General features: G+C 37.8%; 1 protein-coding gene across 1 annotated transcript in view; it reads right to left on the reverse strand.

The window, feature by feature from the left end:
- The window catches only part of LOC107717054 (ankyrin-3-like), a 102,134-nt gene that overhangs the window by 53,315 nt on the left and 28,771 nt on the right, over positions 1-20,048 (reverse strand). Inside the window, exons 9-24 of the mRNA XM_016523696.1 lie at positions 19,386-19,484; positions 17,955-18,053; positions 16,642-16,839; positions 16,107-16,205; positions 15,805-15,903; positions 15,022-15,120; positions 14,680-14,877; positions 13,872-13,970; positions 12,158-12,256; positions 10,919-11,116; positions 10,728-10,826; positions 10,505-10,603; positions 10,319-10,417; positions 9,885-9,980; positions 6,566-6,632; positions 4,087-4,210 (exon numbers count right to left, since the gene is read on the reverse strand). Coding sequence (XP_016379182.1) covers positions 4,087-4,210; positions 6,566-6,632; positions 9,885-9,980; positions 10,319-10,417; positions 10,505-10,603; positions 10,728-10,826; positions 10,919-11,116; positions 12,158-12,256; positions 13,872-13,970; positions 14,680-14,877; positions 15,022-15,120; positions 15,805-15,903; positions 16,107-16,205; positions 16,642-16,839; positions 17,955-18,053; positions 19,386-19,484 — 1,871 coding nt within the window. The remainder of the gene's footprint in view (positions 1-4,086; positions 4,211-6,565; positions 6,633-9,884; positions 9,981-10,318; positions 10,418-10,504; positions 10,604-10,727; positions 10,827-10,918; positions 11,117-12,157; positions 12,257-13,871; positions 13,971-14,679; positions 14,878-15,021; positions 15,121-15,804; positions 15,904-16,106; positions 16,206-16,641; positions 16,840-17,954; positions 18,054-19,385; positions 19,485-20,048) is intronic.

Consider the following 20,048-nt stretch of genomic DNA (forward strand, 5'->3'; position numbering starts at 1 on the left):
CAGAAAAGTACCAAGATGATCGACAAAGTAGTCCGTGTGACATCAGTGGTTCAACTGTAATGATATGAAGTTACGAGAATACTTTTTGTGCACAAAGAAAACAAAAATAACAGCTTTATTCAATGATTTCTTCTCTTCCTGGTCAGCCTCCGCCGCCATTCATGAGAGTACCACGACACATGTGTGTGCATTCCTCTGTTTGCGTCAGCAGGATCACACACATGCATCATTGTACTCTCGGGAATGACCGTGGAGAATGACCAGGAAGAGAAGAAATCGTTGAATAAAGTTGTTATTTTTGTTTTAGTTGAACCATTGATGTCACATGGAGTATTTTAAAGATGTCTTTACTACGTTTCTGGGCTATAAAACATTTCAGTTGCGTTGCTGTCTATGCAGGGTCAGAAAGCTCTCGGATTTCATCAAAAATATCTTAATTTGTGATCCGAAGATGAACGAAGGTCTTAAGGGTTTGAAACAACATGAGGGTGAGTAATTAATGACAGAATTTTCGTTTTTGGGTGAACTATCCCTTTAACACTTAATGCGAAAGGTTTTGAAAAAACCCTAATCCATGAGGAACAGTTATAGCAAGCACCTCCAATAAACTGACACTTTGAACAAGTACTTTTCAGCTCAGATCAAATTTACGACTACATGTGTGATTGTGTGCACCCTTCTGCAGTGCTCTTAGAAACGCCTGGATCTCTGCAGGACAGCAGTCTTGGGTTGGTTGCACAGTGTGTGTATGAGAGATTGAAAATTCTGCAGCAATCAGCAGGATTTAAAGGTACAGCACTGTAGCGAAAGAAACAGTGTCGGTTTGTGAGCTAGTTTTTGGATGAATGGATTTACAACTCTCTTTCCATTCCTTCCACTCATCTTCTAGCACTTCAGCTTAATTTGTCCTGATCTGCATTGATTTTATGGTTCTGTAGCATTACAGCAGCCAACTCACCCTTCTCTGCAGCGCACAGTCTGTCATTTATTCTTTCATTTTCTTTCATCTCTTTTGCCTTTCCTTCTTCATCATTCTCCTTCTTTGCTATGCACTTCTTTCAAATGATCTCACTCTGAACAGAGCCAGCATTGTATAAGAAGGTTGTACTATGGTTGTGTGCATTTGCATGCATGTGAAACAGCATACAACAAATAAATTAAGAGGAATATTTGTTCTCTCACCCTTACAGGCTAAGTTATACTCTAATCATATGCCTCCTACCTCACATTCTGTGACCAAGCTGTGTGAATGTGTGTGTGTTTGAGCACACAATGATCCTCTCTTATCCTCTCTATCCTCTCTGTGCTTTTCTATGAAAAGCACACTAGTGATCATCATAACCAAACATGCTTAGAACACCGTATCTTTTTTTTTTTTAGTTTTTGCAATAAAATTGACCTGTGATCAATGTGGTGAGTAATGGCCAATTAAATGTGCCGTCAGCGATGTGACAGAGTAATTGGCTTCAACTGCTGACTGATCAGCTTGAAGCTTTTGTCCCTGGATGTTACATAGAGCATCACACAACTGAAACAACAGCAAAACACAACATATATGAACATAATCCATGCCACACTAAACAAAAACTTATAAAGAACCAACACATAATAGTTAGCACACTATTCATTAATATTTCAGAAATTAATAACATTTAAAACCACAACTACTGCCCACTTTTCCTGTTGTTTTAAAACACTCCTTACATCTTTTGCATTTATAAACTGCCTTCAAAAAGGTTAGATGGCTTTAGTGTGACCGATAAGAAGCGTGTTCAGCTTCGGAGCCGGATAGAACAAATAAAACGTCAACGCAAGAGAAGTTCATAGACTAAAACTCCAGTTGAGATGCATGAATTTGTTCTATCAGGCCACGTAGCTCAGGCCTCAGTGTATGAAAGGGATGAGACTCCACAGAAACGCACTGCACCAGATGACACGGTGGAGCGGGGCATGATGGGAGTTGTAGTACGTATGGAAAGGGGCAGAGACAGAAACGACAGCTACGGAGAGAGAAGGCGAAATGCACAGAGAGAGAAAGACATCACTCTTACCTTATCCTGGGGCTAGAGAGAGTGAGAGAAGCCAAGAAAGAGAAAAGACAGTAAAATGTACTGGACGTGGCAGAAGCAGCGAGAGTTAAGCATGGCACTGAGGCTCTGCCACAGCATGTGTTGTGCTCCTAGACAGGACTGGGTGCGCGTTTGATAAAAACAACCAACATTAGTAGCCCTATGTAAGAGCAAACAATGCCAGGCTGATGTTAACAAAACAAAAGAGGCAGAAAATATGAAGCTTTGTACGGCAGAATATCATCCATGAGATATACAAACATCATCTAAACTCCAATAATAACAATCCAAATAGCACAAATATTTCTAAAGAAATGAAACTCATTTTCAGACATGAAACAGTGTGTCTTACCTTGGCTAAGCAGCTGGGATACTGAGTATTTTGCAAATTACGTAATTATACCAATAATCTATACAGCTAATTTGACTCACATTTGACTATTTAATGCCTCTTGTGCAAGCAAGTCGTACTGTCAATATCCAAATGCAGCAAACCATAAAGCTGATTCTTACCTCTGAGCTACACTAGAGTTCTGAGCACAAAATTTAAATGATCAATCCATCATAACTAAAGGCGACTCAAGGTATCCATCAGATCCATCAGATCACACCTTCACATTCACACAAACAGTCACTCTCTTTCCAGACTTCGTCACTCAGCGTTCCCTTCCCGGTAATGACGTAATTGTTTTCAGTCATTTATTGCCTGTCCTCGAACTCTATAACCACTGGCACACAAAAGCCAGCCAATCAGAACTCACTGTCCTGTACAACAACAGCAAATCAGGCTCCATTGTGCCACATAATGCTCGCATGACAGGAGTGGTACCTTTCCATCCTATTGTCCCACCTCTCCCTCACCTGCTATGTTCATCATCCATCAGTCACGATGAACTGATAATGACCTCTTAAATGAGAGAATGGGATGTACTTCAACATAAAACACCACAGATGTGCATCTTCTGCCCTAAACTTTTCTGATAAACTTAATTTAATACAAATTTAATACAAACATTTTGTGATCTGATCCAATTTGGCATATGGTTATATGGATGATGGTGCTTACAAGGACATCATGTTTGTTATGATGAAGATCCATTTGATCATGTTCCATTAACAATACATTAGGCCTGTAATTAGCCATTTGAGCATCCTTTACGCTTTCTTAAGAACTTACAGCCATAATCCTCTTTACAAAGTCTATTTACACTTGATATTTTCAATAAATCTTACATTATATTTCATTCATTTTTCAGGTTGTGCATTGTACTAATATCTCTGTTTCAACAACAACGTAGTACTCTTTTGTTACTTTAAAACATTTCAATGATTTTATATTTGATAAAAATCAGAGTTTGCAACCACCAATTACCGTTACAAATTCTGCAAAAGTTGCCCAGCTGTGGAACGTAAGTTTTAGCTGAAGAGGGATAACTGCATAATGTATGCTCTTTTTAAATATTAAATACTGTAAAATATTAATGTATGCGCTAAAAGTATAACAGGTGTTTTTCTGTTATTATTTGCATAACAATTTCTCATAGTTTTATCCTGTCATCTAAAAACACTTGTGTCATGCACACTTTAACTTGAATGACACACGGTGAGTTGAATTTGTGTAGTGGGAACAGTTTCCAGAGAACTAAAATCGTAGTGTTTATTTCCAGTAAACAACAAGATATGAAGATTGACAGCGCTGAATGCAAAATAAATCTGACCGAGATTTGATTATCCCTCATTCCTCGTGTTTCCAACCTTCTTTTTTCTTGAAGCATTATTATTAATGCAGACTAAAAGCCAATACACGAAGACAGTACTAACACTTTTAGTGAAGACCACCTGAACACAACATTCTACATCCAAATAATCCTCCATCTAAAAACACCTCCAAAAAGCCATCTACTTGTGCCATAGCAACTCCATATACATTTGCTACTCATAGAGAACCAGCATAAGGAACAAACAGCTTCGCAAATAAGCAAGCATCCATACATAAAATGTAAATGACTGCTATTACCTGGCAGAGCGGGCTCCAATACTGAAACCCATGTACCCCTCCTGTGGCAAGGAGTCATCCCCTAACTCCCTCAGGTCCTGTGGCCGAAGATACTTCTCAGTCTCACCGGTCATCGCATCTTCACCTGCAGGAATGAGACAGGCTGAAGGTTAGCTCACTTGAAGGTGAACTGGTAAGGTGACCTATCAGTAGCTGCGGCAATTATTTCCCCCCACGTTGCTCTAATTAAATAAAACCCAAAGTGACTTACTTCAGAGCAATCTGAAGTTAAGTGTCTTGTTCAAATGCACAGTGGTAATAAATTGTGGTTCATTCCTTGTGGGGTGAACCTACCAGTCCACACCGGTCTTCTTGCGTCACGCAAACATCCAGCTTGCAGCTTCTAGATTATTAATTGAGGTCACATAACACCTGGGTGTTTTTCTGTCCCACCGTGAATAAGAGATACTTAGGTGGCAATATTTCACTGACTATTAATAGAAGAAACATTATGCTGCATCATGACACCACACCACTCCTGCTATGAAGCAAGTTTCCATTACACCCCCAAGAGTTTCTTAAACCTGATAAAAAATAATAATAATAATAAAAAAAAAGCAGCTTCAACCAGCAAAGGCTGGTTTTACTAGTGTCTCAGCGTGGTCTGTTTGCTAGTTTCAGAAGGGTCCGGGGTACTTTCATGCAGGTCAAACTGGAACTTCAGCTTAAACCAGTAACGTTAAATTATCTTAAACCCTATTTGCACGGGATTAGTATTATCTGGGGACCTTGCGTGATTTTGAAATTACCCCACTCGTGTGGTGCATTCGCACGGGATAAGCAAAGCCTGTGATTTTACTCGAATTTACTGACTTATCTCCCGGATACCCGGATGTCACGGCTTTGAGAGTCCCGTTAACCTCAAACACATTAACCTCAAAACCTTTTCAGCTTTCTCTTTCTGCAAATTGTATGGTGTATCGATATGATGACAGCACCCAAAATACTATCAAACACTCCAACGCAGCTCCATTCTTCGCTGAAGATGGATAAAAAGGCGCACAGCAAACAAAAACCTCGAAAAATGATATACGACCCGCCAAATGCTGGCCGAATCACAGAGATGCCGATTCGCACGGGACTAATATTATCACAGGACCTCGGTGTTCGGCGAAATATGGTAGGTCATTTGCGGGGAAATTTTTACTTTACAAATTACAGACATGGCCGATTCGCACGGGATTAAGATCACAGACAACCTCCGCAATTACAAATGACTGGAGGTCACCAGGTAATACTAATCCCGTGCGAATAGGGCTTTAGGCTGGCATTCTTATGTTCTTTAAGCTGTTTTTGAAAGCAGGGAAAATTTAAAATAATATATATCAATTTAATTTCAGAAATTACATTTTCAAATAACACTTTCATAAATATGATAACCTGTAGGCTATCTGATTTTATTGTTTTATGAAAACAAACCGTTTGAATCAATCTAAGGTTTGCTGGTCCGTTGACTAGTTTTAAGTGGGTTTTGGGCACTTTTCAGATGGTCAGATAAGCTTGACGACCTGTTTAAACCTGCAAAACAGTTTTGTATAGTTTAATAAAATGTTCAATTTTAACGATTTTTGTAACCGTCGAAATCAACAAATCGGTTATATTCAAAACCACGAGTCAAAAACAAACAAATCGTCACTTAAGTTCTACTGCTAGCCTCATTATAAAAACCAATGTCTGTATTCAACGCAGTTTTGGACAGTCGTTATTTTTGTAAGATAAGGACGCGCCTATGTCGCACAAAATGACGTTTATGTAGGCAACTCTCGAGGATTTGAGACACAGCCAACATCTTTTCCGAATTAGTGTTGGGTCGTTCTTGAACGATTCGTTCGTTTTGAACGAATCTTTAATGTGACTCGGGAAGAACGAGTAATTAATCTTTTCTGTTTCTTATAGCAGTTTTGTATTGTTTGTAGTGTGATCAACGTTTGCGTAAGTAGTAGACATATTAGGGAAGTAACACGTAACATTTTAATTATATTTTGTTAAAATGAACGAAATGAACGAAATGACTCGAAAAAAGATTCGTTCATTTTGCTGAACGAGACTCAAAGGTCCGAGTCGGTAAAATGATCCGAACTTCCCATCACTATTCCGAATCTCTCTCATAAACGCGACTCTTGCTTGTCCTCTCTCTCCGTGCTGCAGCCCCTCCCCTCCCGCAACTGAACTCCTCGGTTTCCCTAACCGGCTCGCTAATACCTTCCTACTCCGGTACCGAATTAACGCTTAATGACAACGAACAGTCATGACAAAGACTAATAGATGACCATGTGTAAAAATAGATGGCACTGTATTTGACGTCATTCTGAGTATTAAAAGTGTACATTTAAATAATAATTAAATAAGCCGAGCAGCATCCAGCCGGTGAACACTGTATGCAGCAGAGCCCCAAACACCGCAGTATTCTGACACACCGACAGTCCATATCAACACTCACATAATAGCGCTGCCATATCCCACTTCGATACAGATATAACGTATCCTTTATTAGCGTATTCTTCCGATTATCTGTTCAGTTCTCAATTAAGCTTGTATCCTCCGAGAAAAAGACTGATGATGAGGACTCAATTCGGGTTGGTCATGTGAGAGTCGGTCGTCCCGAGTCGACCAGAACTCTCGTGGCACTGGATGTGCGAGCTTTACATCCGTTCATTCGCCCGGTAATAGTTAAATCACAAGGCAGCCTGGGTCATGCGAAGGAGGATCTACCAAAGCTGCACTCTCATATGTCAGGGGAGCTCTGCTCTCTATCCAGCCTCGCGCGTCACGCACACTCAACACACGCGCGCGCAGAAACAGACCAGTGTGTGTGTGTGTGTGTGTTGCTAAATATTTTGCAGGTCTAGCAGCAAGTGCAAGGTGGTAATAAGACACCAAGTACTGTCAACATAGTTCTCTCAAGAGAATAATAAAGGGAGACAGTGCAAGCACTTGTGTGCTGGTTTGGCTGTACTTCTGAGGGTCTGTCCTCACAAATGTAAAGAAACCTGTTGAAAACTTACTTTTTGAAGTGGTCCTCACTGTTCGAAATGCTTACATCACTAGTATAGCATTAAAGTCATCATAAGTGTGTGTACAGCTAATTTCAAGGTCTCCTGTCACTGTGTATAGAACATTCATGAGACTCATTACAAAGTGCTAAAGAACATTACATAACAGTAAGAAAGTTCACCCTTTTCTCTCAAGTAGCCTACTGTCCCTACAGTGCACGCACACAACATCTCCTTTTAATGTGTGTAATTTGCTAAATAATGTGCTCTTGGGCACGTGTGGGACGCATCAGGGTTTGCTATTAAATACATGAAATATCCCCATTATGATATTAAACTGACCTACACTGTGATAAAATGATAAAATAATGAAAACAGCTTAATAAAGAGATTAAATACAGGGTTCCCACAGCCTCGGGAAATGTCAGGGAATTTTAAAAGTGTGATTTCCAGGTCTGGAATAGTCATGTAAAAACAAAGTAAAAAAAAAAAAAATTTTAAAACACACATACACACACATTAAACAAAAATAAATAATAGGTTATCTATAGTCAATAAATGTTATATTAATGACAATACAATTATATTGACAATTTAAAAAGCTAAGCTTTTGAATAACAATAATGATTTTATTTAAAAGTGATTTAAAAACTTCTTTTATTAATTCATAATTTAAAAAATACTCTTTTTGAGAATGATCTCTTAAAAAATTAAATTATTTTAAATGATCCCTATCCAGTCATCACAAGCAACTGGTAAAATCATGGAAAAATCATGGAAATTCATTGGTTGAAAGATTAAAAGAAAATTAGAAATGTTGCTTTGGAAAATAACTGAAATAAGTATATGGTAAAGTACTAAAAATTACTAATTAGTTTATAAAACTAAACTAACACTAAAACTGAAATAAAGATAAGTAGTAATATTTTAAAACAACAAAAGCTAATAAACCAACAAAAATGAACCTAAAATCCAAATTAAAACTGAAAACAAAATAAAAGCTAATTCAAAATATTAATAAAAACTATAATATATAAATAATAATAAAATAACTCTAGTTAGAAAATGTAGGAACCCTGTACATGTAATCATCTTAATTAAAATCTACAAATGCAAAATGTTTCTGTAAGGAAGGACTAGGTTTAGGGTATAGCAAATATAATAAGCCTATATAAAAAATAGACGCTAGTAGTCAGTCTCACTCTCCACCATAATATGACAACAAACAGATGTGTATGAGTTAAAAATCAGATTGGGGATCAAAGGTGCAGAGTTCAATGCTTCTGACCGACATAAGACCTACATGCACAGATTAATGGGATTACAAAGATAATTTACAGGATAGCCTATAGATCTATTATAGGTGTCTGCTGCTACACGCACACACATGCACTAATGCACACTTTACCTCTCGGCATACTGCTAAGACAGCAGTTTCAACACTCGACTTCTGCATTTTACTGCTTTATTATATTTTAAGATTGTCTCTCTATCCCTCTCTATTTTGCATGTCTCTTTCGCTCTCCAGTAGAGGGTTGACACCTGTGGGCCAAGTCAGTGTCACCTGCAGGATTGTGAGCATATCTGCTGACACACATGGTAACCGTATACCCTCATCCCTCCACGTTACCATGGAGAGGGGTGCAATGAGGGACATTAAGCTCATGAATATTTCAATGTTGCACCAGGAGACAAGAGAGAGAGTTTGGCATCATAGACAACACGTGGAGTGTTTTCTTCTCATCCTGACACTGCACGTCAGCTTCGCTGTATCTTAGGCAACTGTATGATTCTCATACAGGCTTTTTTGGGCATCTGTTATTGTGTTTCTATGTGTGAGCATTTGTAAATATGTGTTTCTAACTAAAAAACTGTATAAGTGTCAAGTTGGCATACACAGGAATTCACAGCAATCACACTCTGGTTATGTGCATACAGACAAAACACACACAGCGCACTGCAAAGCCAGGCGAGAGGAACGCATCTAAGCCGAGCGAGTGTGTGCGTGAAGCGAGGGATGATTAAAAAAGGGAGAAAAATCAGAACTGCAGAAGTGTGTACCTTCTTCCCCATCAGCCTGAGCTTCATGATCTTTCACAGCTGTCAAACATACAGTACACAGCAATTGGTTAAACATACACGCTCTCTCTCTCTCTCTCTCTCTCACACACACACACACACACACACACAGAATAATGAATGCACATAGTGTTAGGCCAGTGATCATGGTGCAAGCTGGGGAAGATGTCAAAATAACTACATTTGAATATACCGCTGGATGCAAGACAAATTTAAATAATATTTTAACAACTGCCTCACTGTTATAAGGTACAGTATGAAATATTCATTTATAGATGTACTAAAGATCACAACACTGTTTTTAAAGATTAACTTTAAGTGAGTGTTACAAGATGGCAAAGGTAATCTAAATAGAAAAATAAATATATAAAAGAAATGAGCATGAATGATTAAATATCCAATATTGGTTGAAATATACAGTTTTTCCAATAGTCTATTTAAAGTGTAATTTAAAAAAAACAGAACATGGCTTACAGTTTTAAACTGAAAATATGAAATAACGTAAGAATTCAATTCTTTGCTCAGAAGTGATTAGCATGATGTGGCTGGTTGGTGTGCATTTGATTCAGAATGCAAATTGCCTAAAAAACAAATCGCCTGGTATTAATTTATATGGTAATTGTAGGGTAGAGGATGTTGAGGGAAGTAGGTCATGACGCAGATGGTGGGGCAGGTTGAGTATGTTACCGTGGCAGTGAGGTTTTCATCTGTAACTCCTCTCAGCGTGTCCACTACGGAGATGTACCCCAGTCGGCGAGCAATGGAGAGAGCTGTGTTCCCATTCTGCCACACACAAATAAAATTACTTTACGTCTGTATATGAGGCATTTCATATGTACTATTATAAATACATAACTTGCTAAATGTAGGTATTATAAGTATAAAAGAGTGAGATGTGTGTTTATGTGAAAGGTACACTACCGTAAATGTCACTTCTGATTCATTTAGTGCATCCTTGATAAATAAAAGTATTATTTCTTTAATTTAAAAAAATCATACTCACCCCAAACTTTTGAATGGTAGTGTATGAGTGTATATGTGTGTGTGCTACAGTACATTGCTGACCAAGGTTGACAGCTTGCTGAGTGAAGCAGGTATTCCCAGCATGCCTCAGTACTCACCACTGTGAGCTCATTGGGCGAAGCTCCATACTGAAGCAGCATATTAATGATGTGGGTGTGGCCTTGCTGTGCTGCTTGATGAAGAGGTGTGTAACCGTTCTATGCACAAAGTGACAGTGTCAATTTACATGCAAAACAAGGTAATATCTATATCTAAATGTCTTGACAAGCGACAAAGAGACTCACCTTTGTTTTGGCATTAGGCTTGGCCTGATTCTCTAACAGGAAGTTGGCTATCTTCATGTTGCCATAGTGACATGCCACATGCAACGGAGTGTAACCACTCTATCAGGAGAATATGAAAGACGAGAATTTCAGACACTGATACAGACACGCAGTACAGTCCACATGAACCTCTCAATGTATCAGTCTGATTGTGGTGGTTAATCAATGGAACCTGGACCCTGACCTTGGTTTGAGCGTCAATTTCTGCTCCATGGTTCAACAGCACTTCAGCAACACCTGCCCTGTCATCCTGTGCAGCCAGGTGCAGCGGCGTGAGACCATTCTGATTATAAACACACACAGTGAGTCAAATTAATACGTATTCTCAACCGTGTGCTGTGTGCATGTGTAATATGCATATGTAAGTATGTTTACCTTATTGCCCATATTAACATTAGCCTGTTTGGTGAGAAGCAAGGACACGAGGTCTACACTGCCCTCCTGTGCGGCGAGGTGGAGGGGGCTGATGCCCTGACGGGTCACTGTGTTACACTCCGCCCCATATTCCAATAACGTTGTCCCAATCTCCAACTGATTCTTCTTAGCTGCAATATGGAGAGGCGTGTAGCCATTCTAAAGAGAATGAGAAAAACAAGATGCAAAGACACATACATTTTTTAATAGAAATACTATGCAGGCATGCAATCATCTTTTCTTGTTTTTTTCCCTAGTACTTTTCTTGATTACACAAACCAATCAGGATTTCTCAAATTTAGCAAAACAGAGACTGTAAGAAGTAACCAAGCTCTTAATTCCCCTCAAATTCCAAGCCTGTTACCATGGTGACTACTTTAACATTACTCTAGATACCCCAACTCTGGGAAAATGCAAGCCATGAAATTTGGATCTGCAAAAATCATATAATTATTTAATCTACATCTTTGTATCGTTTACCCAAAAAATATCTAAAAATGCTATAAACAAGATAAATTTACCTGAGAAAATACTTTTTTCTTTGAGCAGTAATCAAACATGCAAATGGTGATGGAAAAAATATGAGATTGAAGGAAAAATTATATTTCAATGCTTTTGCATTTGCTCTACATCATTCTATCTAAATAAAGGCAAAATCATTGGGAAAAAAATATTTAAAAAAGAATACACAACTTTTGCAAGCTAATGCAAAAGCATTGAAATATATATATTTTTCTCCAATCACATTTTTTCCATCACCATGTCCCTGTAGGGGCTCCAAACAAAATGTAGTGATATTTGCTTAAAACAAAAAATAAACTATTTGAAAATGAAAAGAAAAAACAAACTTAATGCAAGATATATTCTTTGACAATTTTGTTTCTCAGGTAAAATTTTCTTGTTTTTTTATACATTTGTTTCAGCTATATGTTTACTAGACCACAGTTTAGTTTTGTTTAATTTACTTATAGAGTTTATCAGATTTCCTGCAATTTAACATCAACTTTTCAGCTAGAGACTTTATGAAATCCTCCACAGATGTAATTTGAACATGACAACAAAGTCACAAACATTGTGACTCTTGAGATATGATTTATGTAAGGTCACTAATTGTTACACTAGGTCTTCTATGACAAACAGCATGGAAGGGTTAATCCAGCAATCCAGTCTCGATAAATTGGAGTGTGTGTGTGTGTGTACCTTCGCAGCAGAATGAGGAGATGCTCCCTGGTCCAGTAGAAACAGAGCCACTCTCTGATTATCATAGTGAGCAGCCACATGCAGCGGAGTTAACCCAGTCTACAATATACACACAGACCCCAGCACGTTCACACACGCAGACCCCAGCACAATCACAAACACCAACATGCACGCACACATACACACAAACACAGGATGCATGCATGCATGCCAGCACATACAGTACATGGGTGTGCACATGGGTGGGTGTACACACACACACACACATACACACAGACACACCATGTTAAAGTTAGAGGGAATAACTCCCAGCAAACCACATTAAGCTAGTACCATGAGTTCACACTTAGTATGAAGCGAAAAAACACCTTTCACAAGATGAGTGTGTCTTTCCTTAACACAGATTAAAGGAATAGCTCACCCAAAAATGTGAAAATTTACTCACCCTCAGATCATCCAAGATTTAGATGAGTTTGTTTCATCATTGGAACAAATTTGGAGAATTTTAGCATTACATCACTTGCTCACCAATAGATCCTCTGCAGTGAATGGGTGCCGTCAGAATCAGAGTCCAAACAGCTGATAAAACATCACAATAATCCACATGACTCCAGTCCTTCAATTAATGTCTTGTTAAGCAAAAAAGCTGCATGTTTGTTAAGTAACAAATCCATCAAGACATTTTAACTTGAGACCGTCACTTCTGGTCAAAATATGAGTCCATAATCCATAATAACTCATATTTTAACCATAAGCAATGGTTTGAAGTTAAAAATGCCTTGACATAAAGATATGAAACAACACAACATGAAGCTTTTCGTGTCACAAGACATTAATTGACGGGCTGGAGTTGTGTGGATTACTGTGTTTTTTCAGCTGTTTGGACTCTCATTCTGACGGCACCCATTCACTGCAGAGGATCCATTGGTGAGCAAGTGATGTAAAGTTAAATTTCTCCAAATCTTTTCCAATGAAACAAACTCATCTACATCTTGGATTTCCTGAGGGTAAGTACATTTTCAGCAAAAAATTTTGGTTAACCCACTCCTTTAAGCTTCTGTGTCATATTTTCTTATCTGTATTGTTGTACTTATTAAAAAGCTTAATCTATGTTAAGGAAACCAGACCCCTCATGACAGCACAGCTGACTTAATGACACACAGGAAAATCAGCAAAACTTGTCAGCTCTGTGAGTCTCTCAATAAAGTTAGTTGACAGTCATACTATGTAGTGCAAGAATAGTGAAGAAAGGTTGACACAGATGAACAGATGAAGACAAATGAAGGCCCTGTCCCAAATGACGCCCTTGGCCCTTGTGGTTTAAGGCGTCACAGTTTAGCTGGTTAGCTTGGCCCAGTTAGACCCTGCTGGTCGATGTTGTAACTACACCATCTGGCTACAAAAATCAGGCTTCTTCATTAAAGGCAATTCAAAAATAGCCATGTTCTCTGACTATTTTTTTTAAGTACTTTAAACAAATATTTCATTACATTAGAGTAAATGTTTTACCAATGCCCACTTTTTTTCTGACTTTTGAGGACTAATGGGACACCCCATGAACAAGCATGAGTGAAGTCCACATCACCATTTGGGACAGGACTAAGATGTGTTATGTAAACAAATGTAAACTGCCATGCATATATGGGCATATTTGTAGATGTGCTTGTGCATGTTGTTGTGTGCATAATGTTGCATGATGGATTTGTTTACCAACCTTTCCTGCTGCATCCGGCGCAGCTTTTTTCTGCAGCAGAAGATTGGTCACTTCCAACTGCCCATACTTTGCAGCCACATGCAGGGGAGTGAACCCTTTCTGTGGATTTATATGCGGGAACAAAAGAAGGAGAGAGAACAAAAAAGGGTGAAAAAGATCCATAGTTTTGTTATTTTCATTAGGACAGAGTCAGCTTAAAGGATAAAGAACTATGCACAAAAACCACATATAGTGGGGGCCAGAAAATGTTTTTGACAGAAGTCTCTAATGTTCACTTTGTCTCTTTATTTATTTAATCAAAAAAGCAGCCATTACTCCAGTCTTCAGTGTTACATGATCCTTCAGAAATCATTATAATATGCTGATTTGGTGCTCAAAAAACATTTCTTATTATTATCAATGCTGAAAACAGTTGTGCTGCTTAATTTTACAGTTTTTGGAAAACGTGAAAAAAAATTTTTTTTTTCAGCATTATATGATGAATACAAAGTCATTTATTCTTTATTTATGTAGTCATTTAATCTTTTTTTTTTTATTATAAATGTCTTTACTGTCACTTCTGATCAATTTAATGCATACTTGCTAAATAAAAGTATCCATTTCTTACCAAAAAACTTATAGTGTCTCCAAACATTAATGTATCTTTTCTTCATTTTACATCATAACTTCTTTGGTTACATTTTTCCTAAAGTCCTAAAACTTTGCTAACATCCACATTTAAATTAGATTTTAAATTCCAAATGTTTACTGTGGTCTCAGACTTATGAGCCCCACTGTATGTGGTCACACAGTACAAACACACACACACCTTAGTTGCTGCAGAGAGGGATGTTCCCTGCTCCAGCAGGAGAGCTGCTATCTCCTGATGACCCTCACGGGCGGCGAGGTGGAGAGGGGTGTAGCCGGAAGTGGTGGTAGCATTGGGTAACGCCCCCTTCTGCAGCAGCTGCTGCACAATCTCCACTTTTCCCAGACGGCTGGCTATATGCAGGGCTGTTTGGTCATCCTAAAAATGGTCATTATGGTAATAGAGAGTGAAAGAGAGAGAGAGTGATGAAAATCTCATTTATCATCTGTCATGTTCTAATTATGTGTGTGGTGGGATGTGGACAGTGGTTTATTCAAATTTGAGCTAAGGTGTGTGTCTCACCTTGGCTTTGATGTCCACTTTAGCACCACTCTGTAGCAGGTATCTGACAACATCAACCTGGCCGGCCCTTGCTGCCATGTGCAATGCTGTTTCACCTCTCTACAACACAACATTTGATGAAGTGCATGTGAGTTGTAAGCTTTAATATATGAATACAAAATGAATCATCAGTACATAATAATATTGTGTGATGGAGTATTTCTAATGAAAAAAAAAAGTCTATGAATTTTATTATGTATAAAAAATTTATAAAAACTTTAAATTAAATAAAAATATATACATTTTATATTGATTTTCTCATTCACACTACAACCACATTTACATATATTAAGAACAATTATAATTATAAAAATTATATTAAGAAACAATTTTAATTTAAAATATCCACCTCAAAATAATAATTAACAGTTATTTATAGTCTTCGCAAGGCCACGTTCAAAGGCGGACAAGTTTTTCTTTCATTCAACATTCATAATTTGTTGTTTTTTCATGCTTGACAAAATGTATCAAACAAAATATGCCCATCCAGTCACATAAAATATCAATAAATTTTTGTATGTTTTCTATTTTTTCTATAATACATACTTTTATTTATATAATTTCATTTGTGTAAATTTTTCTTGATGTTGCACAATGCCATATATTAACAAATGAATATATTCCATGTCTGACAGAATGTTTAAGATGATAGAAATGCATTTACAAAGGTAAAAGTTTCACAGAATGACTCGCAGTACATATAATGTCTCTTTGAGTGAAACTGTACTTAAAGAGGAAACGTACCACATTGGTGGTGTTGGGTGAGGCTCCATGATGCGTGAGCTGTTTCACTATGTTCTCATGACCCATAAATGCAGCAACATGGATGGGCGTCAACCCCGACTAAAACAACCAAACAAAACACAAACATACTTTGAAACATATATAAAACTGCTTGTGCTATTACATTTCCCAAGCATATACACTAAAACTGTGAGCATTAAACTCCATTCAAAACTAAACGATGAATTTCTAGTGCTTTTATGGTACAATTCCATATCACACAAGTTATCAATAAACATTCAATCCGCATATTTCTCTCGTACCTCAGTGACTGCCTGCAGTGATGCCCCATGTTTCAGCAGCAGTTCCATCACCTTCACTCGGTTCTTCTTGCAGGCAATATGAAGAGGTGTGAAACCGTTCTGTTGATGTAGACACAAACATGCTCTGCTTGACTGAGATGCCACCACACCCACCTTTACCAGAGGTGGGTAACCACAAAATCCTTCCTCTGGTTGAATAAACCCACGGTATTCAGTAATAAAGCTGTGAGTCACTGTTCAAATTAACTGTTTTAAACTTTACATCAAGTTATTTCTGAGGTTCAGGTTTATTTTTAAACTGTCCTGAGAATGACTCAATATTACAATGGCAACACGCTCGCATTGTGTCATCCTCCCTGCCACAACTGTGTTTTGTCTTTGTGAAGCGAGAGATTAACATTCATACAGCTACATCTGTTAACAGAGGAAAATGAACCTAGTCACCCCAAGAAAGAAATGCAGAGAGAAAGGAAACAGCACGAGGGTATTTTCTGAGTTTGAATGTGAATGGCTCTCTTTTTCTCTCTGCTCTCACCAGGGCTTTAGCGTTAGGGTTGGCCTTCTTGTCTACGATGACTTTGGCCACTTTGTAATGTCCGCAGTGAGCGGCCACGTGCAGTGCCGTCAGGTAATCGTTGGTGACATCATCCACGGGAGCATTGTGCTGAAGGAGCAGCTGGACACAGTTCAGGTGATCCCCTTGGGCCGCCATGTGCAGCGGAGACAGACCGTTCTATAGCAAACCAAAAAATAGCAATGGACATTTAACAAGATTAATGGAAACAGATAGTGGTTAATCAATGGATTTTTTTTTTGATGGCAAAATCCAATATCTTGGCTGATGGTCGCCATAAAACTAATACACTTAATTTAATTTTAAAGATAGAAAACAAAATATATAGGTAAATAAATATGTCCTTTGCTGCAACTAAATTGAAATTTGTTTTACATAATATTTACTCAATTTTAAACAAATGATTTGAAAAAAAATTGAATTTGTTAAAACATGCAAAAGATTGCTTTAGCAACTTCTTTATTCTGTAATCTTATCTGGAAAATTACTTTCTCAAATAAAGACCAGGTAACACTAATTTTACAGTATCAGTAAATATGACATGAAGATGCTGGCATTGTCAAAATAAAAGCTTCCAACACTTATCGGCCGAAAACAAAAAAAATTATCACATATGCAGATATTTAGAAAATGCCAAATATTGATCAATATATGAGCCTTGGCAATACATAAGTTGACTACTAGTGATAGATTAAAATAAAAGTGCAGTCACATTAATGAATTTTGGTGAGCAAAAAATGGTCCATTTTCTATTGTCAATAGTGTAGTGATGTATATAAAGCACAGCTCACACAGAAGTCACTTTCAAACCAAGCAACTGTCTGTTGCTCATGCTGCAAATTCACTTGACAAACTGCTTGGGGATATCTTTCATCCTCACATGAAATTCTTGATTGCATTGATTTCTATTGAAATGACTAGATTCGCCTGTGAGAATTCATCAAACAATGGTAAATGTGACCACACATTAATGACAAAAAAATTATTTTGAGGGTCTTGTAAGTGTGACAGGAAATTCCTCTTGCTTTGGCACCTAAAGCCACAATCTATGGTGAAATATCAGTTTCCTGCAGTCAGGAGACAATTTGATAGCAAAGAGAGAGACAGGAAGAGGGCCTGATGAACATGTCGCTTCTGTAGAAATAATGGCCACATGGGGGCAGTCTTGTATGGAAGCATATGCAGAAATGATGGGAAAATTGGTGATCAAACATACTCACACACAAATAAAAGGGGCAGAATTATTCTTGGAGTCAGAAAAGCAGTGGTCTTACTTTGGTCTTAGACAAGATGGGAGCTCCCCTGTCCAGCAGCATCTCAACAACCTGCTCATGTCCACTGCGTGCGCCGCAATGCAGAGGGGTTAAACCGTCCTATACACACACACAGACACACACGTACAAGCAAACACAAAGATAAAATGTTACATAATATTAAAAAGTACGCTCTGAGATCATATTCTTAAGAACAGCTGATACAACCGACAAACCTCAGCACCTCCAGATGCTCCACTGACACTACATGCTGACCTGTTTAATATTTCTTGCAAAGCTATTCACTTTATGCAGTATAATATATTGCAGTTTACTTTGGATCTTGCCTGAAAGTTACCTTTACCAATGTGCCTATGATGAAGACTTGTTTATTTATTTATTTAATTGTATTTATACATTTATATTTATTTTATTTTATGATTTTCGGTCACCAAATTGTATTGTTAAAGTGACATGACGTGTAGCCAAGTATAGTCCCATACTTGGAATTTGTGCTCTGCATTTAACCCATCCAAGTGCACACACACAGCAGTGAGTATTGAACACACACACACGGAGCAGTGGGCAGCAGTTGGGGGTTCAGTGCCTTGCTCAAAGGTCTCACCTCAGTCGTAGTGTTGAAGGTGGAAGAGAGCTGTACATTCACTCCCCCCACCTACAATCCCTGCCGGTACCGAGACTCGAACCCACAACCTTTGGGTTGCAAGTCAATCTCTCTAGCCATTAGGCCATTGTGTGTCTATATATTAAACTGAAACTTGGTCTCATCTGTGATATCACTGAGGTCAAAGGGTGAGCAACTACGTATATATAAATGTAGGAACATTCTAAGAAGCCAGCTGACAATTTCCTTAAAGTGAAGCACACTGAAGCACAGATTAATTTAGGCAACAGCTCTCTTCTTGTTATTCCTGTACAAATAGTATTTTCCATTGCCATATTTGTGTATTCAAAAGTTCAAAAGTTTGGGGTTGGAAAGATACATATTTATTAAATAAATCTTTTGAACATTCTAATATCAAAAGAATCAAAGAATCCTAAAAAAGTAAAATAAATGTAAAAATGTTTCCACAAAAATATTAAGCAGCACTGTTTTAAACTTTGATAATGATAACAAATGTTTCTTGAGCACCAAATCAGCATATTTGAATGATATCTGAAGGATCATGTGACACTGAAGATTTGAGTAATGGCTGCTAAAAATTTTAGCTTTGCCATTACAGGAATAATTTACATATATAAATTATATATTAAAATAGACACCAGTTCTTTTAATTATTTCACAATATTACTGTTTTTCTATATTTCTGATCAAATAAATGCAGCCTTCTTTCAACAACATTAAAAAAATCTTAACAGCCCCTAACATTTGAATGGTAGTGTAATTTGCAGTACAGCATGTGTTTATGTGTGTTTGTATGTGTGTGTTACCTTGGTCTTGGCATCAATTTTTGCTCCTCGGTCCAGCAGCAACTTAACCATGTTTCCATTCCCTCTCTTAGCCGCCACATGCAGTGGAGTGATGTCATTCTGTATGCAACCCACACAAACAGCATAAGACACACAGCAGGTATAAGAGCGACACAATCACAAATTACAATCACACTTCACAGAGATTAAATCAAAATAACAATATGAAGATAAGTATGAAATAACAATAATATTTCTGTGACAAAATACAAAATATTCTGAATGGCATACGACATGCATTGTGACCATGTGCATGTGACCCTCAGGCTGAAGCAGATTCATACATGAGTTTGTTTGGACTGTGCCGGCCATATGACAGTTTAGAGAGTTCAGCCGGGAGAGCATTTGGAACATGTACACACACACATACATGTGAGCATGTTTGCTCACAAAGAGCCTTAGGCAGGTCATTTAGCTCATTCACCAAAACACTTATGGAGCATTTTAGGCTTCAGTCTGGTGACAATACTGTACAACATTCATGCAATACTGCCCCCGTGTGATGCTCAGAGGAACTACATGATCACAGTCATAATGAAACCAAGTCTAGCTGCATTTTGAATGGGAATCAGTGCACCTGAATGATGTATTCAAAAGTGTGGACTCCAAAGCATTTAGCATAAG

This window comes from Sinocyclocheilus rhinocerous, unplaced genomic scaffold, assembly GCF_001515625.1.
Source record: "Sinocyclocheilus rhinocerous isolate Xijiao unplaced genomic scaffold, SAMN03320098_v1.1 scaffold119, whole genome shotgun sequence".
Taxonomy (NCBI): Eukaryota; Metazoa; Chordata; class Actinopteri; order Cypriniformes; family Cyprinidae; genus Sinocyclocheilus; species Sinocyclocheilus rhinocerous.